This window comes from Hypomesus nipponensis, chromosome 11, assembly GCF_054491055.1.
Source record: "Hypomesus nipponensis isolate SF chromosome 11, ASM5449105v1, whole genome shotgun sequence".
In the NCBI taxonomy this organism is placed as follows: Eukaryota; Metazoa; Chordata; class Actinopteri; order Osmeriformes; family Osmeridae; genus Hypomesus; species Hypomesus nipponensis.
In genome coordinates, this window is record NC_140371.1 from 16,259,625 (window position 1) to 16,283,173 (window position 23,549).

The 23,549-nt window shown below is 42.0% G+C and overlaps 4 protein-coding genes across 13 annotated transcripts; 2 read left to right on the top strand and 2 right to left on the bottom strand.

Moving 5' to 3' along the window:
- blnk (B cell linker) lies at positions 1-5,852 on the top strand. Its single transcript, XM_084710268.1, has 22 exons — positions 1-402; positions 972-1,037; positions 1,415-1,461; positions 1,868-1,902; positions 1,992-2,112; positions 2,427-2,530; positions 2,666-2,726; positions 2,937-3,014; positions 3,171-3,196; positions 3,306-3,328; positions 3,454-3,507; positions 3,590-3,626; positions 3,749-3,797; positions 4,048-4,105; positions 4,196-4,223; positions 4,310-4,352; positions 4,439-4,514; positions 4,669-4,700; positions 4,878-4,957; positions 5,156-5,239; positions 5,375-5,530; positions 5,648-5,852. Exons 1-22 carry the CDS (start codon positions 356-358, stop codon positions 5,762-5,764), a joined length of 1,422 nt encoding a protein of 473 aa, XP_084566394.1. The 5' UTR covers positions 1-355; the 3' UTR covers positions 5,765-5,852.
- Positions 5,853-6,651: 799 nt separating this feature from the next.
- Positions 6,652-11,127, bottom strand: znf518a (zinc finger protein 518A). Its single transcript, XM_084710267.1, has 3 exons — positions 11,074-11,127; positions 8,017-10,364; positions 6,652-7,890 (listed from the first exon to the last, which is right to left on the bottom strand). Exons 2-3 carry the CDS (start codon positions 10,229-10,231, stop codon positions 7,181-7,183), a joined length of 2,925 nt encoding a protein of 974 aa, XP_084566393.1. The 5' UTR covers positions 10,232-10,364; positions 11,074-11,127; the 3' UTR covers positions 6,652-7,180.
- Positions 11,128-11,190: 63 nt separating this feature from the next.
- Positions 11,191-14,234, top strand: ccnj (cyclin J). Of its 2 annotated transcripts, none has more exons than XM_084666972.1 (7): positions 11,191-11,257; positions 11,519-11,725; positions 12,033-12,113; positions 12,196-12,406; positions 12,518-12,817; positions 12,972-13,131; positions 13,266-14,234. In XM_084666972.1, exons 3-7 carry the CDS (start codon positions 12,045-12,047, stop codon positions 13,612-13,614), a joined length of 1,089 nt encoding a protein of 362 aa, XP_084523098.1. In that variant the 5' UTR covers positions 11,191-11,257; positions 11,519-11,725; positions 12,033-12,044; the 3' UTR covers positions 13,615-14,234. The 2 variants fall into 2 exon arrangements, with proteins under 2 accessions (XP_084523098.1, XP_084523099.1); XM_084666973.1 differs by having other exon boundaries at positions 11,519-11,629.
- A 41-nt stretch (positions 14,235-14,275) lies between these two features.
- LOC146268363 (protein CC2D2B-like) lies at positions 14,276-23,067 on the bottom strand. Of its 9 annotated transcripts, none has more exons than XM_084666963.1 (32): positions 22,670-23,067; positions 22,494-22,580; positions 22,222-22,345; positions 21,970-22,106; positions 21,370-21,498; positions 21,054-21,254; positions 20,843-20,937; positions 20,614-20,754; positions 20,448-20,502; positions 20,130-20,320; positions 19,840-20,017; positions 19,604-19,757; positions 19,364-19,508; positions 19,145-19,247; positions 18,822-19,025; positions 18,626-18,712; positions 18,428-18,522; positions 18,083-18,244; positions 17,916-18,000; positions 17,560-17,669; positions 17,368-17,464; positions 17,062-17,160; positions 16,779-16,961; positions 16,640-16,666; positions 16,358-16,567; positions 16,159-16,248; positions 15,956-16,069; positions 15,637-15,771; positions 15,373-15,468; positions 15,177-15,235; positions 14,900-15,080; positions 14,276-14,776 (listed from the first exon to the last, which is right to left on the bottom strand). In XM_084666963.1, the coding sequence occupies exons 1-32, from the start codon at positions 22,685-22,687 to the stop codon at positions 14,564-14,566; spliced, it is 4,005 nt and encodes a 1,334-aa protein (XP_084523089.1). In that variant the 5' UTR covers positions 22,688-23,067; the 3' UTR covers positions 14,276-14,563. The 9 variants fall into 9 exon arrangements, with proteins under 9 accessions (XP_084523089.1, XP_084523091.1, XP_084523090.1 ...); XM_084666965.1 differs by having other exon boundaries at positions 14,279-14,776; positions 15,373-15,489; positions 19,364-19,391; XM_084666964.1 differs by having other exon boundaries at positions 14,280-14,776; positions 15,373-15,489; positions 20,130-20,263.
- Positions 23,068-23,549: the final 482 nt, after the last annotated feature.

Genomic DNA, 23,549 nt, shown 5'->3' on the forward strand with positions numbered 1-23,549 from the left:
AGATGACAAACTGTTCGTCCCACACGAACGTAGGTGCAAGGTCAGCAGCTTTTTTAAGAGCCACAAGTGAGTAACACTTGGATGGAAAAACACAGACACATTTTGGTGTGCTCTGTGTGGTACAGTACAGTTTTCTGATCATCAGATCATGGCAGACTGAGAAGGACAGAGGGGAAAAAAAGTGATTGTTCGTGTTTGTTTTCCCTCCATTGTTAGTCAGGGGTGACAGAATTGGGTGTGTCCGGGTGGTAAGTCACAGCAAACTGCCTGCTGAGTTCAATTAGATGTTACAGAATCTGTGGAGTACAGTTTACCTGAGGAGCTTGCATGGGCATCAGCCTTATTGAAGTACAGTATGGATATGTTAAGCAGACTAACTGTTCCTGCAAGTAAAAAATATCGGTGAGATCTATTAACTGATACTTAAACAGAATAGTTATTTTAACTATTTTAATGGTTATTTCTGTGCTTATGGGATTTTAATTTTAATACTGTTTGAGTATTCATGTATACATTATAAAATATATTTCTTGTCAAAACATACAGTAGTACATTGTACTTAGATTGCCTGTTTGTTTCAACACAGATGAAATTGTTAGTTACACAAAAAGGTAAAGTAATAGGAGGGTGGCAGAGACGGCGATGACAGTACAGATTACATGTCTTAAACTTGTCCACTTGGCTTCATCAAACACTTGTAAACATGTGTGTTTGCCTGTCTGTATTTGTCTCTGCGCACGTATGTTCACAGTAACCCAACTTTGCAACTATAAATAATATGACAAAGTAGGAATTGAGTTTTACTTAATGTAATGAAGACACCAGTTATCTTCTTATTGGTTGACTGATATTGCAGATAAACACATTTCCAGATCTGCACAACATTTTATTTCATATTTGACAATTATCACTTAAATGGCTCACGTCTGTGGATACCTTAGAAGGTTTATCATGTCACTCATGTTTTCTAGACAGCTTCAGAAGATGGTGCAGGATATCAAGAAGAACGATGGCAGTATTCTGGACAAATTTAAGAAGTCAGTCTCTATATATAGACGTTTGACACATTTTTTGTGAACACATTGCTTAACATCATTTCTCCAATCCTCATCGTGACAGATCACATGACACATTGTATCCACTTCGGGGTATTTAGTGTCTTTGCAGTACTTCAAACACTTTCTGCTACATTTTTTGTCATGGAAAGAGGTAATTCCTCTTTCTTTAAATATTTCATGAAGACACCTTGAATAAGGACCCTGTCTGAAAATAAACTAAATGAAAGTACTTTAGCCATAGGTTTCCACTTAACTTCCCTTAAAGAGAAACAAAACCTAAGTTTTTGCATTACATTAGATGGTATTCTGACATAACAAGTAGTTGACTTCCTGCACGCAATTTGATACTGTTACAGATTAAAAAGTAAACCTGCTCCAAAAGTACCTGCAAGGGACTATCCTGGTAAGAAGATTTTGGTTGGCACTTGGCACATACGTCGATAATTCATTGATCTTGAGTTTCAGTCTGCACAGAAAACACACAATCTACATTTTTCAGATAGCTGATCTGTCAATGACCATGATCATCAGTACTTTGGGTCCAGAGGGTCATTTTCCTCCCTCTGAAGTTGCACATTACACCTTTCACTACACAAGCAGTCTCTCGTTCACAGCTTGTTGGGCACTGAGTTTGTTGTCCAGTATGGTGTAGCATGTTCTGTAAAGTATGGATACAACCCGCAAGGAGAGCGCAAACAATACCTGGCTGGTCTAAAAGCTCAAACTTCTTTAACTACTAAGTGATGAGTATGCTCAATCAAGAAGACTGGCTGAACACAGCCAAACTTTATTGACATGTGTGTTTACAGGTGACCAGGTTGACCACTGGTCTGATGATGAGTTTGTGAGTATTTACACAGTCTTTTAGTCTATAGATCACATCCTCCATAACTGACATGACTACTCATTTAAACCTTGGGGATCAACTCACAGGATAGTGACACGTACGAGGACCCACAGGAAGACCAAGATGACAGCTATGAGCCTCCTCCGATTCACAGGGTCTTCACCCCCAATCCCTCCAACAACTCCTTCCCAAACCAGCAATACCTCGGTCAGTACCTGTACACACTCAAAACCCCTACAGCAGAAATGAAAGCTGTTTATTATTGATAATAATTTCCAATATGATTTCCTTGATTTTTAATAACTGAGATCTTAATGAATTGATCCCAAGAGTTTTAATGTAGAGTGCCCTCTTCTCGTTATAAAGAAAATGCTATCTATTTAACTATTTTTTTAATTACCATAGTAGGTAGAAAATCAAGAAGAAGAACTGAACCCGGTAACTCAAACTGACAGACACAGGGTAGTATTCTATTATGCAAATGCTGATGTCCTGTTTCGACTTTTGCTTCTCTTTTTCAGACAGCTGCCACCGCAGGCCCAGTCCCTCACCCCGGAAGCCCACCGTTCCACAGAAGACCTCCAAACCCCTGCTGCCAAAGCCTCAGCAGGCAGACTGTCATCATGTAATTCTCACTTTTTTTTGTTGAAAAGGTGTTGGGTGGCACACATGGAGTTTCTATAGCGCTGTGAGATGCTGCATATTTAGGATACAGACAGTGACTTGAGGCTAACAAAATATTTGTTCCCTCTGTATCCAGGAAGACAAATCAGAAAGTGATGAAGACAACTATATTGAACCCACAGAGAAACCTGCAGCTCGTAAGCAAATCAGACGAATTATCTATAGACAACAAAAAACTATACAGTATGCAACACATGCCTCACTGATCTCTAAATAATAACAACTAATGTAATGTTTTCATTGAGCAGACTCAATGCATCCCTATTATGTAAGACCAGGAACACATGCGTGTCAGCCATGTGTTTTCATTTTTCACTTTCTAAATTTGACCTGGAACCTTTTCTCAGAACCTCACATGCATGGAAGGACCAGAGCAGTGAGGAACAGTCCCCCTCCCAAGCCTCTTCCAGAGAAGCCAGACTCAGGTAGGTTTTAAACACAAAGGTGACCAGCTGCCTAAAACATCAGACTGTCTGAGTCACAAACAATTTCTACAACTGTCTGTGGTGAGAAAGGGCTAACTGTTGAAAAATAGATTTGTTTGCTTCAACCCTAACTTGTGATGTTTAATTATGTTCCAGATTTGTATGAAGTCCCAGGCTTTGAGGTGAGTCTCTAATCCAGCAATACCGATGGCTTGTTTAATCGTAGGGTGAATTGGTAGTAAGGTCTGTAGGATTGTTCCTGACTTCTCTTTTTGGGGGGTATCTGTAAAGGAAGACACTCCAGCAGCAAGCAGGTCAGTTTTTGAAACAAATGTGTTCATAGTTGATTTGAACATTATGAATATTGATTTTCACAATGGCTTCATGAAGTTGACCGTCCGACACCTTAAGTTTTTTGTTTTGACGTTTGCTTTAATAGACCCTCAGGTCTTAGAGCTCCTTCACAGACTCTATTACCGAAGGCCAGCCCCAGGTAATAAGCTAAAATGAACAATTATGTCTAGACCAAGAGCTTTTACGGTGTTACAATAAATAACATGACTGTCTCCCCCTAGATTGCATATTAGGAAACCGCAACCGTTTCCCGCCAAAGTAAGTGTTTTGTTTGACAATCTACAATGAGATGAGTATAAGTAAAAAAAATATGTAAAAACATGAACTCAGCAAACCTGAATCCCGCAGAGGATTCATGTTCATTCTGTGTCATTATCCAGGTACAGCAGCCAGAAAATGATGAATATGAAGTTTGTGACCAAGATGATGGTACGTGTACATGTCCATTTGAATGACCAACATCTTGGAAGATGTTCTAAATGATTATCTAAATATTTCCACTTGGACTCTAGCCAGTGTTCTATGGAAATCTCTTCTTCTTTTTTACCATGTTGAGAAACCAAAAGCAGAAGCTTGGTCATTTATGCCATCTAGTGGATGGCGGAGAAAGAGAATCATTTGAACCACATCAACAACAGGGTGTGATATACACTTATTACATTAACATATTTTCCTGTAGACGTTAAACCCAATGAGGAACCTATACGTGTTGCTCCAAAACCACTACCCAGGGAGCCGTATGTATTCTTCCCTTATAAATGACAAGATTCTACAGTTTGGAATGTTCAATACTGGAAATGTGTTCTAATAAAGCCTTTCTGTTCTAGGCATGCTGCACAACCCTCCATTTCAAGAGTAGGTAACCATTAAAACCATGGAAAATAAAAATGAAAATATTGTTCTTAATAAAATGAATTCATTTGGTTTGTTTATGTTTATAGGTTGAATTGCAGAAGCCATACTTACCACTCAGACAGCATGAAGGTAACTTGAGAGATGTAAAATCTAGAAGCTAGTTTCTGAAATTATACTGTAAGACCTGTGATTATTCTACCTGCCATTTTGCTCAGTGTCAACACTTCCCATGAGAACCACAAGTCAAACACCCTCCACTGCATCACTGCCATCTGAATTCAAACGACCCAAGTGAGAAATCCTACAAACTCAAGTCTGTCCACTGTGCTTGTGCCACACACAAATGAGATTACTAACTTTGAACATTGTATTGTGTATTTACACACTATTTCCAGAATGCTTTGGCTTGGTAAATGTCATGTTGAGTGTGTTTTGTCTTCCCCAGGATTCCTCTGCCAAAGCTGTTTAACTCTCCCAGTAAGTACAGACCTGAGGAGACAGGCCTCACACTGACTCAGCAGCCTCCTTGTCACTGCCATAACCACCGCCTTTCTCAGAGACAGATAAAAGCTACTGTATAGACCTACGTTTGGAATATAAATGCCCCATTCTTAAATAAAGTTGATTGTTTCGTACATGTTTTCTGAATCCCAGAACACAGGGTAAAGTTGCCAGAGGAAAAGGTTGCCAGAAGAAATGTGTCTATAACTGAAAATGGGTCAAAAGACGATGAGGTAATCAGAAACAGACTATATTTGGAAACAATTGATTTTGGGTGTTAGGTAACGTGTCATGAGTGATGTCGGTGCAAGCTTGCAGATTAATATCTTTTGAGCTGTTTAAGAGCGTTTTTTTGTGGAATGTATCACTGGTGAACATTAGTGGACCAGAGTCTGAACCTTCTGTCATGTGGTTGTTTATGTTTGTTCCAGGGGGATGACATCCTAAAGAAACCCTGGTACGCAAGTGCATGCAACCGCAAGAAAGCAGAGGATGCGTTGATTCGCTCTGATAAGGCAAGATTTCTTTTCCAGTGAATACTCAATCTGATAACGTTGAAAGGTAGCCAAAAAAATGTGTATTGCAGTATTTCAGTGGATAAAAATTGAACTTTATAAAAGCTTATGTTGACGTGGTATTTTGTTTGTCAGGATGGGTCCTTCCTGGTGAGGAAGAGCTCTGGTCAGGACATCCAGCAACCCTACACACTGGTAGTGTTCTACAATAGTAGGGTCTACAACATCCCAATACGTTACATCCAGGTGTCCCAGCAGTACGCTCTTGGGAGGGAGAAGAAAGGAGAAGAGGTATGTGATCACTGCACCGATATATAATAGGTATTGGATTGGAGTACAATTCCTGCTTTGAAAGATGTTGAAATATTTGGACATCATCAGTGATCCTCCTCTCCATCTGTTCCTCAGCGTTTCAGCAGTGTCTCTCACATGATAGAGAACCATCAGAGGCATTCCCTGGTGCTGATTGACAGCCAGAGTAACAGCAAGGATTCCACCAAACTGAACTATGTGGTGAAGCCCTAGGCAGATGTTTACTGCCATTGCTGAACAAACTGGACTCAATGCTTTGGAATAATTCTCTTCCCATCCACTGAGTATTTTATACATCCTAAATTAACAGTAATGAGAGTGGTGCTTCAAGATCCAAAGTTTATGGTATTCAACCGATAGACAACAAGTAGAAATGCAGTATTTTGCGTTAAATGAAAGTCTTAAGTGTTTTTCAAAGTGGACACCAACACAGATTAAGTGATTGTCATATAATTTGCATGTATTTATCTGTACAACATCAAATACTATAAGACGAGCCTGAACAAGATTAAAGCAGTCATTGTGTAAAAAGAAAAGGCCAGGCACTTAGTGAACTCAAATATTCTCTGGTCAACCCTGTACCTCTAACTCGACAATACTGTACAAACTTGTTTTGAGAGATTTCACTGTGAGAGACAGATACATAGATATTTAAGTGTGCTACATTAATTGTTTTGGATGCATCATCCCAAGGGACTTTACAGTAGGCCTGAGGAATCATAACAATTGCCTCATCTGTATGAAGATTGTCATAGGCTGAATAAGGTGAGGCAATAGGAAATATTAACTGTCCCTTTTTAGTGCAATTACAAATCAAACATATGATTATTTCAAGTCACAATTGTCATTTCCTTGAGAAAAATCACATTCTAGAGCATCTGTCTGCATTTAAAACCAGCTTTTATACAAATGCAAATAACTACTCATCCAATGAAATTACAGACCACAGTTAAGCTTCATAAAAAAGTATTCTTTGGACTACTCCTGCTCCTATTGCAAGAATAACTTCCCCTGCCCCTCAAAATATACCCCACATGAGTAATACTATACTAGAAACAAAAACATTTGGTATGTATTCAAATAAAAACTGATGGCCAATCATCTGAATAATACAGAAAAAGCTTATGGAATCGTATTTATACTTCTTCTTTGTGTAGCTTAGTAATGCAGGAAACCAAACAACTTTCCAAAATACATCTGTAAAATATACACATAAAGACAAAGTATAGCCTACCCGTATACAATCCCTATATGTAATCCAATCTTGAACTCTGCGATAGGACCATATACAGTACAGTGTATGGGAGAGAATCCTCATGCTAGTTTACTGAAATCTACATATCATAGCTTTTAGACATAATACAAAGAAAAGGGTATCGATCCCATAATAAGTTGATACTATAGCTGGGAACTTAGTCAAGGGGTAAACAACATGTCACAAAGATTTTATGTAGCCTATAAAATATCCTGAGTATGGCTCCATGCTGTCCAACCTCTTGTGGAGTCTAAACTTATTTGTGGAATTGGCTGTATCATCACTCGAGAGGCTCCTTTGGTCCATCATCATGTTCACAACTATTCATCGTAGTGCAGGAGCACCACATCTCTCTGTCCAGTGTTGGTGACATTTTACGTTTCACAGCTCCGCCGCTTGCTTTCCATCAAATGTCTCTGACCATGACAGATCCACATCTCCTGGTTACTGAAAACCCTGCCACAAAACCAGCAATCGAACTTCAAAGGGGGATTGGTGTTATGGGAGTCTGCATCAACCACTTTGTATTTTTTCCTGCTCATCTTTTTCAGCTTCAGTTTTAGGATGAACCTCTCTTTAACTGTATTCTCTGGCAACATACGTCGTTGAGAAGGGCTGCAGTACTTTGTTGAGTCACTTCCCCATGCTATCTCACAGTCCAGGGCTGATAGAGCCTTCAATGTTGATCGTGACAGCACCACCTTCCGGACCTCTCCTTGGTACCTGTGGACTACTTGCATGATATTGGTAACCTCAGGGATGTCTGTGTCTGGATGATTCAACACTACCACTGGTTGGTCTTCATTTGGTCGCTTGATAAGTTGAGTCGGGGACAGCGGCAGTAGCTTTAGAGTCCTCTCAGCATGTTTTGGGGCTGGCTTCCATTGGTGCATTGACACTAGGGCTTCTCGGCCTGGGCTTTGGCTTGAGGTTATGTTGGATTTTGAGTGTGGTTCGGGACAACCATCTGAAGACGTCCCACTTGGTTTCTTTGCTGTGACCTTCTGCTCATTTGGTTGTGGCGTGGATACAGACAAAGTTTCATGCAAGATGTGGCAAGGATCGTCTATCAAATGTGTTATACCTGTCAAAGGAAAGGTGATAGTACAGCAAATGCAATTATTATTATTTTAAGTATTGAAGTGTTTTTAAGTATTAGAAGAACAAGGGCCACATTCTACATACATGTGCAAAACATCTGTTTACTTACCCTTGGTCATAACAACCTGAGGTTGTGTGGTTAGTTCATGGTTTGATTTCGCATCATCATTCCCATCCTGGTTATCTCTTATGTTCTTAGGACTCAAATTAGTGTTTTGAATCAGTGCATTCTCAACATGAGAATAAAGTTCACTGCTTTTTAAGGTGTCTGAGGAAAACTTGGAATTGGTCTGGTTCTCAACTACAACTAAACTGTTCAGGTTCACAGTGGTGCATCTTTCAGATGTGGTGTTGCCAACTTCTGCCTCAAAGGAAGGCAATCCCACCACTATTTCATGATGTGGCCTGTTTTCTGATGAGGGCATAATACTGTGAACAAAATGGTTCTCGACATCCACCATTTTGAACCCCATGGCATTTGTAGCGCAATTGTGAGAAACTGAAGTCATATGTTGGGCCTCAAGGACACTGAAGTCACTCACGCTAAACTGACCAGGATTTGGGACTGGGCATTCCCTTTCTGTCAATTGGGATGAAGCTGTGAGGGCTTTTAAGATATTAAGTTGGTCAGCCTTGGTTTCTTTGGTCAATTTCAATCCACTCTTTTCTGTCAGTGCTCTGTGTAGAAATTGCTGTGTTTCCTGTAACGTTATTTGGGGGTGGGGAAAACTGTGGTACTGTTCCAGCAAACTGCCCCCTACCACAAGGGAAGGACCTTGTGATGTCCACTGCATTTCCTTTACTGGGTCCTTCTTCAAAAATAGCTTTAGTCCTGGTGGTGGTTTATTTACTATCTTTGGTCTGAACGCCTTCCTCCTCCTACTCCTTTTCCTGTTAGCTAAATGTGTCTCATTGGTAGACTTTTCTTTCTCACTTATCATCTTTGTCAACTTCAACTCGTCTGTCTTCTGTTCACAGATATTAGCATTCTGAGGTTCCTCAGGGTGTTGTCTCCAGTAGTCGCCATGTTCTTTTTGATCAAACCTCACTCTTTGATTCTCACCATTTTCCAGACTTTGATTGCACCCTGAAAACTCATTTTGAAAGAGAGATCCGGGTGAGTTAGTGGGTTGGGTAAGATGGAGATCGAAACTAGGCTGGCATGTTTTTACGTGGGCTGTGGGACACAAGACCTCAGAGCATGTTTCTGCAGGTACAGTGTCTTGCTTTTCTGATGGCATAACATTCAAAATAGTATCTCTTTTACCCTCCACCATTGTAAGCCCTATTGCCTCTGCACGATTCTGAGGCACAGAAATCTTGTTTTTGACCATTAGGACAGTGAGATCATTGCCAGGATTAGACACAGGGCCGTTTTCGGACATTTGACATTGTGGAACATTTGAAAGTACAGTCTGAAGAGCTTTGGTCCACTTCTCAGTACCTGATTCTGCTACTACAGACCTCTCTAGAAAATGCCTGGACTCCTCCAAATCTGTCCCTGGGTCAGATAGCTTGCAGTACTTATCCAAGAATTCTTTTCCAGGTAAAGATAGGCAGTCTTGTGACATCCAGCACATTTCCCTCGCTGCCTTTCTTGTCATTCTAGGCCTTGGTCTGGGAGTCGAGTCAATCATGGTCTCATGAATTCTTCTCATTCTTTGCTTGGATTTCTGACATCTGTCCTCTCCATGGACAGTAGCAATATGCTTGGTGATAGTACAGTTTAGAGGTGATTCATAATCACAGAATGGACAACGGTGGGGTATTTTGGTTGCTTTGATGGGTTCTTTGCATATCACATCCGCATGACCTGACTGACCACCATTGTCACACATGGTCAAGCAATGTAGGTATATGTGCTCTAAAAATGCTTCCACATCACTTACAGAGAATTTGCACCTTTCACACAAGTACAGGCCTTTCACTTTGTGTTGCATATCCAAATGTGTAGTCAGCTCCGAAAGAGTCCGCTGCACGTTGTCATTACATACGACGCAGCTGGCAAAAGTGTCCTTGTGGCCTAAAATGTGAACCTGAAGACAAGCGAGTTCATGTGTGTTAAATGTGCACATGTCACAAGGAAAAACGGGTCTACTTGCTTGGTGCTTCAATTTAAAGTGTCCCAGTAAGCCTTTAGCACTAAATGTCTTGCTGTCTTTGCACTCAGAGCACCTGAACCTGAGAATATCTCCTGTGGTTTTTATCCAACGTTTACTCTGTGTTGGCTTACAGGCAGAATTCATTTTCAATGAAGTCTGTTTCATGTGTTGTTCTCGATCCTCTGTTATCTTCACTGACTTGTGCTTATCTTCACTTTGCATAGTTGGGGGGTGATCAGCAGCCTTCCTGAGACGCAGTCGATTGTGCCAGTTACTATCCTTTGCAGCAACTTTTTTTTTTTTGCAGTATGGACACCACTTTCAATCCCGGTTGAATCCATGGCAATTAAGGCTCCTGTAACAAAAAAACTGGGTCGTCAACAAAAGTAATAAAAGTATGCAAGACATATTATGTAATAAATGATTTCATTTAAAGTCCAATTTCATTTCAGCAATTCCACCTGTTGTTACAAGCCTACCTTGCAATGGGTGTTTAGAATAGTTAATTAATGTATTATTTCACTAAAATTTGATTTTAAACCAAATTCAGCAACATAAATACATGTTTAAAATGCCTACATTTTCAAAAGTATAATGTATCCTAAATGTATGTCTTAACAACTATAACAGCAAGGATTTAATGAATAGTGACACAAAATGGCAAATGCAATTTACTTTGTTTGCTCTGCTGCCATTTCTGTGTCGCTTGCGTGACCAAAACAAAGTGGTTATTGCCTTGAACTTAGAACAAACGCATTATAGTTTATGTAAGTTTTGTAAATGGAATATACTACGTCACCCATATTACAAAACCTAATACCAATCGTTTAAGTTAGCGTTATTATTTCGAATAACTGTAGACCAGACATCACACTTATTTGAATCGAATTAAATAGCCTACTGTAGGCGGATGAGCTTGGTGTGAGAAAACAGAGCGTCAAACTATGCATGACACAAAGTTCGAGTTGCATCGCAAATTAAATATGATTTCTCAAGAGATATTTAGTATGCATTATACTTCAAAAGCATGCTTAAAAAAATATTTCCAGACTTTGTGGTATTACCTTTCCTTGGTGAGGAGCTTGACAGCTCAGCGAGTGGCAGCCATGATAGTTTCATCCGGGGATTACACTAAACTGTAATTCATCACAGTGCCAGAAGAGACTGACTAGAGCGCATCACTGCATGTTCACATACCACAGAGAGACAACTAAAGTGGAATATGGGCTACCACATACTATACAAATGGTATTTGCATAAAGATTTTCTGGTAGAGGAAGAATGTGTTTGACAAATGCCATGTGACTGAATTCTTGAAAGTTCAACCTTCGAGGTACAGTGGCATGTAGGCTTTTATATATTATTTTCAAGATCAGGTAGGCCTACGCACTCAAAACCATAAACCCCGAGTGATAGGTGTCTCGAGTAATTTTAAATATAGGCTGTGTGCAATAAACTGTGTTATGTATTGACACTATTCACTGAATATTGACTGAGATCTTTCCCGAGGCTATTACCAATCTGAACCACGTCTGATGGATCCCCGCCGGTGATTGGATGTATCTGGATTCTAAGGGGAGGTTCTCTTGGCAAGAACTAACAATATCGGGACGCTTTCAGGTTCTCCCTCTTTAACCTGTCTTAAACAATACACAATATTTAATGTCAATTTAAAGTGAATCCTAATAAAAGACCGTAGCTACATGTGCGACGTGGGTAAGTTGATATGTAGCTAATGGAGTTGTATTCAACCTTCCTAACTTCGGGGATTTTTTCGAATTTCACTGAAGGCAGCCCTAGTGTAGGACATAATCTATTCTATGGGAATCTGAATCTTGAAAATGAGAAAAGAAAACTCCCTGACTACTCACCCATGTAGTCAATGTCCTCCATTGTTGAATTTTTAAGTTTGACTTCAGCTGTTACGCCCAACAAATTGCATTTAATCAAATTAAGTGTCTTTATAGTTGGCGAGCCAACCGAACTTTGAGATTCGCTTTGGTGTTCATTTACTGTTACTCAGAGATTCAGTTAAATGGAGCTTGAGGGGCAATGGTGGAAAGGACAACTTGCCGGTGACATTTACCAGGCTCTGCGATACAAAGTAAGTAAAGATAATATAAGCTATGATTCATAAATAACTGAAATTAAAGACAAGCTTCTGACGATTTATGTATTGATTTCAGGAGCTGAAGTTGCCGTCTTACAAATGCCAATCCCCCCAGCTCAACCTCAGGCGCTATTTTGCTGACCTAATTGCCATCGTGAGCAACCGCTTCAGGCTGTGTCCAGCCGCTAGACACCTCGCTGTCTATTTACTCGACCTTTTCATGGATCGCTATGACATTACAGTGCAACAGCTTCATATGGTGGCACTCTCCTGTTTGCTTTTGGCTTGTAAGTTAGTTTGCAGTCACTATAAGGAATACAGCTGGTTTCTATTTAAATGCAAACACGGCACCATTGCCTGTTTCTCATGTGGTAAACGCTCCCGCTTTTACTCTGCAGGTAAGTTTGAGGAGAGAGAAGACCGGGTGCCTAAACTGGAGACGCTGAACAGCCTGGGCTGCATGAGCTCCATGAACCTGGTGCTGACCAAGCAGGGCCTCCTGCACATGGAGCTCCTCCTGCTGGAGACCTTCCAGTGGAACCTCTACCTGCCCACAGCCGCACACTTCATAGAGTATTGCCTGTCTATTGCAGTCTATGAGGGGGACCTCCATGATGGCTGGCCCATAGGCTGTCTGGAGAAGACTGTAGTGTACATGGCTAAGTATGCAGACTACTTCCTGGAGGTCTCCTTACAAGGCAAGGGCTCAATTTCATGGGATTTATGTTGATGTGATTATATTTACACACACACACACACACATAATAACTGCAAAGTTTTCAAAAAGGATGAAAAGAAAAAACGATTTGAAACAATTGTAAAGTGTGTGGCTATTGTTCCCCCCCCCCCCAGATCACGCGTTCCTGTGTTTTGCCCCGTCGTTGGTGGCTGCAGGGTGTGTGGCTGCCTCCCGCATCATCCTCCGCCTGTCGCCTACCTGGCCTCAGCGCCTTCTGCGCCTCACTGCATACACCTGGGAGAGCCTTGTCCCCTGTGTGGAGAAGCTACTCATGTGAGGGCCTCTCTGTCACTATTGTCTACAAAACATGTTGTCAATACAGCAGGTTAGAATTGTGTGAGTACATTCATGCGATTTAAGAGACGGAGCTAGTGTAACTACTTTGTGGTTTTGTGTTTTTTTTTTAGTGCACATGACAGTGATATGAAGGAGGCCACCAAGCAGAAGTGCCCACCGGCCGGTCAGCAGCCTGGTCAGACTGTGTACCACAATTCTGGCCAGACGGCCCCAGTGGCTCAGTACCTTCACCTGTCCAGTGTCCAGTACCCCCAGCAGGCCCTCCAGCCTGTCCTCGCCCCCAGCCACGGCTCTGCCACCTACCTCAACCACTCAGCCAGCCTGCAGGGTCCTAATGCCCCTCCACATAGCCACCCCCAAACCATCTCTGCCACTCTGGACAGCAAGGCTAACATTCCTAACAGGGCCTACCAAGTCAATATGCACTATACATGTGCCGCTCCTTGCTTTGACAGATGACCAATATCCAAAAGGTCCTGGAAGAGGATGACAGACAGGATGTAATCCTGTGTCATTCAAAAGGCATGTTTTTAATTTCACATGATAGATATTTCACTTAGTTAAGCTGATTTCCAACTTGGATAACGTGTCATACACAATGTGCAATAATATTACTCTGCTGTATGCTGTTGCTAATCAGCTGGAGTTTTTTGTTCCTATCTAAAATAAGGTGGCAGACTGATCACTACAAATGCTGCAGTTACTGCAGCTGTATTATGGACCAGTTCTATATCTATTGATGCCAAGTTACCTCAGTGTTCAACGTCCAGTGTATTATTAGAACCTGTGTCACTGTGACGAGTATTGACGGGAATATTTAGCAATTTTTTTCAACTAATGGTGGGATATGTACATGTTTTTGCACAATTTTGCATTATGAACCTTTGGTTTTTCTTTATTTATGAGCAGTGTAATTTTGACGTTCAATGAATAATTTTGCTTTCTGGTTGATTTATTTAAAGTTTCTTTCTGTGAGAGTGTCATGTTAACAACTTTAAAATCATAGAGATCTAGCCTTGTGAGTGCTGTGCACTTACAAGACCGTTCATTTTATTTTATAAAATGCAATTTGTCAGTGGTGCCTTGTGTCTTTTATTTTGACGTACTAACACCATCAGGCAAATGTCACATATATGTTGCTCTGAAAGTGCACATATTATGTTTGGGGGGAAAAAAATCTCCAGATGCAGAGCTTTTTTAATATTTAGGAAATGTGAAAACAAGCACTGGACTCTTGGTGTTCCCATTTGCCTGTGGAGGGCTGAGACACCTGGTCTACCTGTTATTCTTGGATCAGTGGAATTACATTAGAGACTGTGGATCCTGAGCTAAAGTCAGTTAACCTAGAGACTGTAGATCCTGAGCTAAGCTCAGTTAACCATTGTGGGTGATGATTTTCTGTAGTCCCTCACTGAGGATTATAGAAGGCACCGTGCTGGTGTTTCACCAGCGTAGCAAGGAAGATCCAAACTGACAGGATGTAGTTGGGGTATGGGTGGACGTAGATGGCCAGGGCGAACTCTGTCCCAGGTATCTCTGTGCTGTGGATCCGTGTGTTGTACACTGCCTCTATCACTGAACCCATGTTCTGATAGGCCAGCTGGATGGGAAAGCCAGACACCTAAAAACACAAGGGATCGTTAGGGAGATTCTTCTCAATGACCACCACTTAGTCTGAGTGATCTTATTTAGGCAGTTTCCTCTTGCGGGAGTTTTGTCTTTGATTTGGTTTCAGCCCCGTGACCTTGTAGTCCTGCATGCAGTCCAGCAGGTTGTCCACCTGGGTCTTTATGGAGGTCGAGGAGGCAGGGAACCTCTCCAGATGGGGCAGGAGCATGGAGAGCTTGGCTGAGCAGTGGTGGCTCCAGCGTGTGGGGTGGGGTCTCCTCCAGTCCATCACACAGCTCTTTAGTTTCAGCTCCATCCTGGGGTGCAAGGGGTCAAATGCACCATGTATTCCACAAGTAAGGTTACATTCGTGCAACATTGTGACTGATGTTGACTTGGCAATCATTCTTTACCTTTTCTGAAGCTGCCAGACCAGGTCCACATTGGGTGGATGATACCTGATCTCTTGTGGCTGAAAATGAGAGTTTCTATCAGGCAGTGTGTGTATACAAATATGTAAGTGTGCTTCAGGCCATCTATGTATTTTATTGAATGAATGATCAGGTACAGTAGGAAGGTGGTAGAGGACATAACCCATGTTGAATTTACCACAGAAGATGATTCCTGCTCCCAAGCAGTATTGAACAAAGGTCTCCATGTGGTATTTTCTGAGGTGTCAAACGTAAGGACATCAGTGTTCACTGCCTGTCGGAAGTTGAACCACACCTGAAATACTTCTAAATATCAGAACTTACAGAACAAGCATTTTCACATGACAAAACACAGTTAAATGTCTATTGAGTTAAATAGAGTTAAATGGATGGTGTACACATTGTTGAAACGGGAAATGAGCAGTCTTGGTAGGTGTCTTACGTTTTTTCCATTGACTAAGCAGTCCACAGAGCGCAGGGGGCAGAAGGACTCTGATGACTGGTAGTGTTTTCCATCTCTAGGGTTCCACAAGGTATAGCAAGCATGCTCCTTGGTAAGGACATAAGCTGTCTCCCCCTGAAAATACAAGTTCTCTTTTGACATAAATCGAGAATCCTTCATAACAGTTATCACATACTATACAATGTACAAGGTGGTGCCTTTGTATTGTGTGTTTCCTAAAAACCTCGGAGTGCTCATCCTTCAGGGTCATTGGGTGTTGTATTGCATAACAATCAGATAAAGAAACTCGTTTGGTTACCTCCACAACTGATTTTCCCAAGACAAGCCATGCCTTAGTGTGGAGATGACAGAAGAAGTTGCACAGGAGCACAGCCAGACTGACATGGTTTCCTGTCACCCACTTCAGGCATTGCTGTCACAAAGACGCATGGGCACAAGATTAGAATAGGACTATAACTGAAAAGATACAGAACGTTCCAGAATGTTTCCAAACTGGTTTACCTCGGATGTGAACCACATGTCTCCACAGTCTCCAACATCAGAGGGGAACGGCAGGACAGGAATCAGGGACACAAAAGCTGCTACCCTCTTCTGAAATAAAGAAAACGTCATTTGATAGTTTTCATTCAAGGTATTTAGGCCATATGTGGATTGCGCACTTTCTGAACCTGAGTTGAACAATGTTGTGGTAGATCCTTACTAAAACAGAGATGCCACTCTCTCCAGGGACTTCCTGTAGTACTTCCTCTGGAAGCGGAAGTGGCCTGAAAAACCTGGTGGCCAGGACCAGTCTGCCCTCACTGCTCATCACCGTGGTGATGACACGCCTCCTCCCTCCAGCTGCATCTTTGCACTGCTTCTCAAAGTCAGAGGTCCTGTCCAGCAGCTGGTCGTCCTCCTCAGTGGGCAACTGAAGATGGACACGATCAAGCAATGGTGTGGCAGAGGTTTGGAGACAAATAACATTTTATAATGACTGTACCTGCCAAAGTTGTCTCTGATCTTCATCCTGTACGAGATGAGAACAAATATTTCATGAAAATATGAAGTGTATGTATGTACAATGTGCCCTTGTTTATTTTCACATGCAAGCACGCTACAGTACTGTAACAATATCATGCCTGTAGCCTGGTGGGGGTGTCTGAACGGAGCGAGACGGGTGGATCCAGGGCGATGAAGACATCCAGGAAGCTGCTGTTTCCATCCATCTGGATCTGTGTACCGTCCTCATGAAGGAAATCCTCCTCTGGCCAGGTATAGCCCAGCAACATCACAGGATTACAGATTCTTAAGGTCTCACACACCTGTCCCAGTGCACAACAGCAACATGTTTGGTTGGATATCGTGTTGTTGTCCACTCATTCCTGAAACAGTGGTATGTGTGTGTGTGTGTTTGTGCGTGACCTTTGACTGCTGCAGCAGAGTTCTGAAGGGGATAGTGACTGAGCCCAGCCACTGTCTACCAGAGAAGCCCTGAGTGCCACAGCCCCTTAGTGTACTGCTCTGAAGTTGGATGGTATCGTGTACAGCAATGAAGGCAAAGACATGGGCACACACAGAAAGACAAAGAGCTGTGATCAGAATAGAGCGACGTTACGCAACGTACTCCACAAAAGCACTCCTGGGAAATCAACATGAAAGCTTTTTATAAGTAGCTCAACTATGTGATTCATTCCAAGTCTAGTCCTGTGAGCTTAGAAACTTTAGTACCTCGATGACTTGAAATGAAAGCTCATCAAACAGATTGATGACAATGTTGTCCAGTATTTTGGAGAGACCTGCTCGACTGTAGTCATTACTTTCGGATCTAAAAGAACATGTTATTTGGGTTTTAACTGGATTACAATACATTACGTATAGATTAGTTATGGTACAGGCCTAGTACAGAATGGTGTGTTATACTTCAACTGCAGAGAGAACTCTTCCCTCCAACAAGGGCTGGGTCCCTGCTCAACACGGCTCTCATAGGTCGTCTCCTGAAACCTAACCTCGACGAAGGGCTGAACCTGAGCCTGCCACAACCATACAAGACGCTCATCTGATCCATGCCATCAACTGATCATGTGACAAACTGTACATTATGTGCTTGAAGATAGGTGCTGCAAATGGCATCGAAGGGTTAATAATGAATAGGGTGTTGCTTTGTATAAAGTAACACATCGCACTCTTTAGAATCTTGTAAACATGGAACTATCTCGGTATCCGGCTGTCGTAACGGTCTGCATTACTTTAGTAACTTTTAGGGTGGGTTGTTTTACCTGTGACATCACTTTCTCTGTGTTGCGTCTGATGCTGTGACTACTGCTCGTCAGGCCACAGCATGAGCTCCGCGCATGCATCTCCCTGAGGGGCAAAAGAACAGAATTGCTCACACCCAGAGTCTCGGTCCAGGACAGCAGAAATGGAACAGCAGGTGGCTAATCACTTGAGGTGGGCTTGTAGCCGAACAGGGAGTCCCCTGGCGTTGTTGACTGCAATGTTGATGTTCAGGTTCCCATTCGTGACAGCGGAGGCGCTGGTTCTCTCACTCACTGACCGCTTCGGGTTCAAAGGTCGTGCTCTTCGGAAAATGTCCCAGTTGAAGTCTCTAGTGGGGCGGACACTGACTGTGAGAACAAAATTAGTTGTGCACTGTATCATGTTGTGACCTTTAACAAAGGCTAGGACTAAGCCCCACTTGAGTGGTTGGGATGAGGCTTAGTACTCTGTGCTTCCTCAGCAGCTGTATATGGAGAGACATAATAGAGGACATGAGAGTCTCGATGCTCACATGCTTGAGTCTTCGGCCTGGTGCTCCTGGACAATATCAGATAACTTGTATCTCCTCTTCAGGGTCAAAAACCTTTCTCTGGCTAATCTGAGTATCTTAAAAAGCCAGAACAGCCACGTGACAAATCATTTGACATGATAAAATGTAAGAAATTCACTAGCTCTGATTGAAACACACGCAACATCTACAATTGACTACCTTTTCAACGTTGCAGAGAGAGTGTGTTCTCTGAGATGTTATATAATCTTCATCCACAACGGACGAATGAGAAGAACCATTGTATTCCTGTGCACATAGGTTTTTGAGTTACACGAATGCAGGACATGTGACAATTCAGAGAAACAAGTTGAAACTAATAAGACAAAGCTGCAACGCCAGCGCTCGGGTTGTTTACTTGAAGCATGTTCTCTGTGATGTGTCTGTCATGGAGAGGGACAGGCTCTGAGGACACAATGCCCGGGGCACGAGAGTTCCTGACTTGCAGGAGACGGAAGCGTCTCGACTCGTCCAGCTGCTCCTCTGTGGTGAAATCAAACTCCTCCTCCAGGGGGCGAAGACGGAAGAAGTCCAGTTTTCTGTCTGTCAGATCACAGGCCTTCTGCTCCAGGACACAATGACATGTTTCACTGTACCACCTGTGCTTCCTGTTTTCAGGCCTTAGAAGGCATTGTGAGAAGGGTTCAATCATTCCTGCTGGGCTTGCTTTGTGTCACCCACCTTGAGAAGTTCGGAGAGGACCGTGTTAGCAGGGTGGTTGGGGTCAAACTGCAGATCTCTGATCCACTGCAGACGACTCTCATCGTCATAGGCTGTCATGGCCCTGCAATCAATGGATCATGCTCAGAACTCTGGAGAGAGCACCAAGGAGGGGTAAGGCTGTGGTTGGAGTAAGAAAGGCCAACTTTGTGGTAGACAGAATGGGATGTTGAAAGTCACCTGGTGCAGCTGGGTTGTGTTGATGTGACTGCAGGTGCCAAAGGGAAGCCAGTATCACCCACAGCCCAGGAAACACTATACATCAGCTTACCAGATGTCAAGAGATACATCATAGGCTCATTCTCGTCTGGTTTGAATGGTAAATCTGCAAGAAGCCTCAATTCCTCAACACCTCATGGCAGTTGGTTTTACCGTCACTAGCTTCTGTACTGCGTTCCTACAAGGTAGAGAAGAACTCACTGCTTCCCACGCCCTCGTAGTGAGACCTGACCACCTGGTCACTGCTGAACTCTGACCTCTCCACACAAGCACTGCTGGACACCATGTTCCTGTTTGGAACGGGAACAAACACCTTGGCCAAAAGAGTGCATTTACTCCTTATTGTCTCATAAATCTGGAAACAAGGAAGTTGGAACATTGTTGAGCTTCTTTTACAATATGCCTGTCAGCTGATTCCACAAATATCCTTCTGATACCTCCAGGGTGATGTTTTCTGGGTTTGTGCATGTCTGCAAGTTGAACATTTGTTTGATGTCCACTCTGAAGTCATTATTTAACACTGCTAACTCAGAGGTGGACACGTGCTTTCCATTGTAGAAGATTCTGATTGATATGCAATGGTACTGCAGCTTCTTTCTCCTCTCTTTTTCATCACTGGAAAGTGGAAACATACAGTAAGAGATGCACATGTATTAGCTAACACCAAAGCTTTCTTACTGAACTGGTAAGAAACAAATCAATAGGATTTATAGCTTGGCCCTCCCACCAGGGACATCTTGAGGTAGGGGTGATCACAGCAGTCCTGGTAACAACAGGAATCAGGCCTGAGTGCTCAGGTCTCTGACTAACAGAGGCCTGCACTCGTGGGAGCTGTCGTTCCTCATTCTGAGTCATCTGGGGCTGTTGACACAGGATTTGCTCCTTGAATGTTACGTTTTCATCTGTATAGTCCAAGTGCTGGAAGTGGATGTTTATGCACAATTGCAGTAATTTGTTTTTGTTTTTTTGTTTTTTAACAACTCAGCAACTAAGACACACATACAGCACACTACTATGACAAACATGTTATCTAGATTTGTATTACCCTGTCGGTGTCTCCCCCTCCGTGAGCTGAACTGTTAATGCACCTGGGTTTCTCTCTGTTCAGAAGAAAGATTCAAAGATACGCCACCGCTTATAGGGATCCTTCTGACGTGAGCATCTTCTACTTCCACCACCATGGTAGTACATCCAAACAGAAAGGCATGTACCTGTGCATCTTTAGTTTCACAGTTGTGCTAACAAAGCCCTTCTTGTCCCTGAGGGCCTTGATGCACTTCCAAGCCTCCATCATTTTCCTCATCAGGGCAAGGTCTGTCCGCCTCTCTTTGTTAAAAGCAACACTGGTCTTTCTATAGAGTGAAAGAGAAAGCCAAAGGAAAATGTCAAATTTAATTTGAAAAATCGAAACATATCGGTTCACACAAAATACCCTCTCACCTTATTTCCTTTCTTAATTTCTTCAGTTTTGAGGAGGGAGCTGGGGTTTCATTTCTTTGTCTCAAAGCTATATCTGACTTTTTGAGTCCCCTTAGCTAACAGTGTGAGGAAGACAAGTAATTATATACTCTATAATCAATAAGCAATTAAACTTTGAAGTTAATGATTTCCCTAGATGAATCGTGTCACACATCGTATCACAATGATGCACCTTTTCCTGCAGGGAGGTAGAGGTGCCCATTATCTCACAAGCTTGATAATGCTCATAGAGATCCAACAGGCGTTGGGCAAATACATGTTCAGTGCTGAACAGGGGATGGTGGGTGAAAACCAGTTCAAAGAGGTTGATGTCAAGCTGCCACATTCCTTTGCAGCACTCAGGACTGATGGTTGACACTGTGTTTGTCACAGGCTGTCCAAAAGCATGGTGTTACATCCTTTTGTGACACACTTTCACCACATCCTTGATCATAAAAAAAAAATCTAATGCTGTTCTATGACAGAGCTGCAACCATGACAAACCTCACTTTAATGTACACAGTGCTTAGACCAGGAGACTGGCTTGGGAAAGGGTAATCTACTTTGCATCTCCAATGCTTTTGTATGGGTTCAAGCAGGGCCAACATAGAACCATTTTCTCCAAACCAACTCTGACCCTAAAGAAAAAGAACATATGTTATATTGACCTAAAGGGAATGTGTATTGGCAGAACAAAGTGCATTTCAACCTGTTTTATCATCAGGTCCCTACATACAGTAGATTCAGGACTGAACTACAATCTGATAGCATGCACACTCTGTATGCCTGTGCTTATTTTAACCATTGTGTTATCTTCGGGTCATTGTGACCCTTCAGTCATTGTGACCCCCTACATGTTGCAACAACTTTACCTCATACAAAAATAAAGTAAAGTATTTTCTTTTTAATGGTCATGGTGACCCAAAGGCAGCACAAGGGTTTAGCCTTGCATAACATGGTTTCGTAATCATAATTCTAAAGAGAACTATGAAAAGGCAGCTCAAAATGAGATTAAATGTCCCAAATGCATTTTATGTAACATGTCAGTCCACCTTCGTAAAATGGTTTTAAATGAATTGGAACATGAGTCATTTTGTTGTATACAAGACCTTTTCTTGTTCTATTAGCCGGTTCTCCATTTTATTCATCATCTTCAATGGCACCTGGGGCCTCGCACACACATACAGGCCTTCATCCTCGAGGAAGCGAGGTTTTATATTCCCTGGTACAGTCCTCACCAAGCGGACTGCATTCACATAGATTTAGGTACACCTATCAGCTTGAGATTATTTACATTCCACATACATTCAAAACACACATCCCAATTCACAAAATGGGACACAACTGTGACTATATATCACCTGGTGAATCACTAGGCACAAACAGCAGTGTTGTATCTACTTCAAGATTCACAACTTCACCAGGAACAAGAAGACTGGAAGACTCCCCCACTTCCTCAATATGGATGACACTATCACTTCCTGTCTTTGTCATAATTAGAAAGGTATACTTTACTGTTTGATGACTGGTTGCAATACTATGGCAGGGGTATCTCATAACCCAATTAAGTAGCAAAATGTGAAGAGTACATGTATGACAGAAACTGAAAGTGCTGGTTACAGCTGTAAGTTACCTTTTTTAATTTAGTGTGAGATTGTTTCTTTTTTGGGTTCTCAGGATCATAAGAGAAGAAGTGAAATGCTTCCTCTTCTGAGTATGCCTAAACAAAGAAAGATAGCATGCCACGTTATGAGAACTAGGTTAAACCTTTTGGTCAAACTTGTAAGTTAAACAATACAACAACAGTACCTGCTTGGCTGTATTCATTGTCTTTGAAACTTTTACTGACACGTTTAGTAGAATGGGTCACAAATCTGAACTCCAAACTATTTAAAATCCCAATTGAACTGAAGCACCATAAACTTAAGCTTCCAGAGTAGCCAGACAACGTTAGAAGTTCAAATTTGCTAGCTGCTGTTGTTAGCCTGTTGACAATTTTGTTGGGCCTGTTAAATATGCTTAATTAATTATAGGTAGCCTGGCTACCTTACTTCTAAAAACAAAACTGTTTATAGTTTTACCAGTTAGCTAGCTACATGTAAAACGAGTACCATTTATGGTATTTGGTTGTATCGCAATACATTTTATCTTGCGCTGTAAAAGCTTAGCTAGCTGTACTTTCGCGGGCAAAGTTTATCTGTCGTTCGCGACCTTCGATGGCATGCGCTTCACATTTCAGCACCTGCACACCGTGGAGAGCGCCCACAGATAATTATGGTTCTGATCAAAATGCCAGCTTCTTGATCACCTTCTTGACCACCTGTACAGTAGTCACGTTGGAATTTACCCATTTTAATATATAAAGTCTAGCAAATATATGAGGCATCTTAACATTAAAACGATATTCTCTACTCATTTCGGACCATTAGCATATTATGACTTTACTAAATCCAAACATGCTTCATACTTGTACCACATTGCAATTTCAATTGCACAAATTCAATGTCACATTTGCTTTGTTTTGCAGAGGCTAGACTCGGAGATATGTAATGCAGGTTTTTTGGACGTGTAAAAGTTTGGAGAGAAAAAACTACTTCCTGTCAATTTTTACTTCTTTACAGCTTCCTTTTTGAATGTGGACTTTGATTGGCTATTCTGATAGCTTCTAACCAATCAGCCTCCGCCTGCT

Bases quoted from the DNA above. Each gene is read 5' to 3' on its own strand.
- znf518a (XM_084710267.1), bottom strand. From the start codon at position 10,231: ATGCAAAGTGAAGATAAGCACAAGTCAGTGAAGATAACAGAGGATCGA. The intron at 7,891-8,016 runs GTAAGTAAACAG...TTCCTTTGACAG, and splicing joins TCAGGTTGTTATGACCAAGG to GTATAACACATTTGATAGAC.
- LOC146268363 (XM_084666962.1), bottom strand. The intron at 20,755-20,842 runs GTGAGAGGGTAT...TTCACTCTATAG, and splicing joins AAATTAAGAAAGGAAATAAG to AAAGACCAGTGTTGCTTTTA. The intron at 14,777-14,899 runs GTCACGGGGCTG...TTGTGTTTTTAG, and splicing joins ACTGCATGCAGGACTACAAG to GTGTCTGGCTTTCCCATCCA.
- blnk (XM_084710268.1), top strand. From the start codon at position 356: ATGGATATGTTAAGCAGACTAACTGTTCCTGCAAGTAAAAAATATCG. The intron at 2,113-2,426 runs GTCAGTACCTGT...TCTCTTTTTCAG, and splicing joins CCCAAACCAGCAATACCTCG to ACAGCTGCCACCGCAGGCCC. The intron at 4,958-5,155 runs GTAATCAGAAAC...TGTTTGTTCCAG, and splicing joins ATGGGTCAAAAGACGATGAG to GGGGATGACATCCTAAAGAA.
- ccnj (XM_084666972.1), top strand. From the start codon at position 12,045: ATGGAGCTTGAGGGGCAATGGTGGAAAGGACAACTTGCCGGTGACATT. The intron at 12,114-12,195 runs GTAAGTAAAGAT...TATTGATTTCAG, and splicing joins ACCAGGCTCTGCGATACAAA to GAGCTGAAGTTGCCGTCTTA. The intron at 12,818-12,971 runs GCAAGGGCTCAA...CCCCCCCCCCAG, and splicing joins CCTGGAGGTCTCCTTACAAG to ATCACGCGTTCCTGTGTTTT.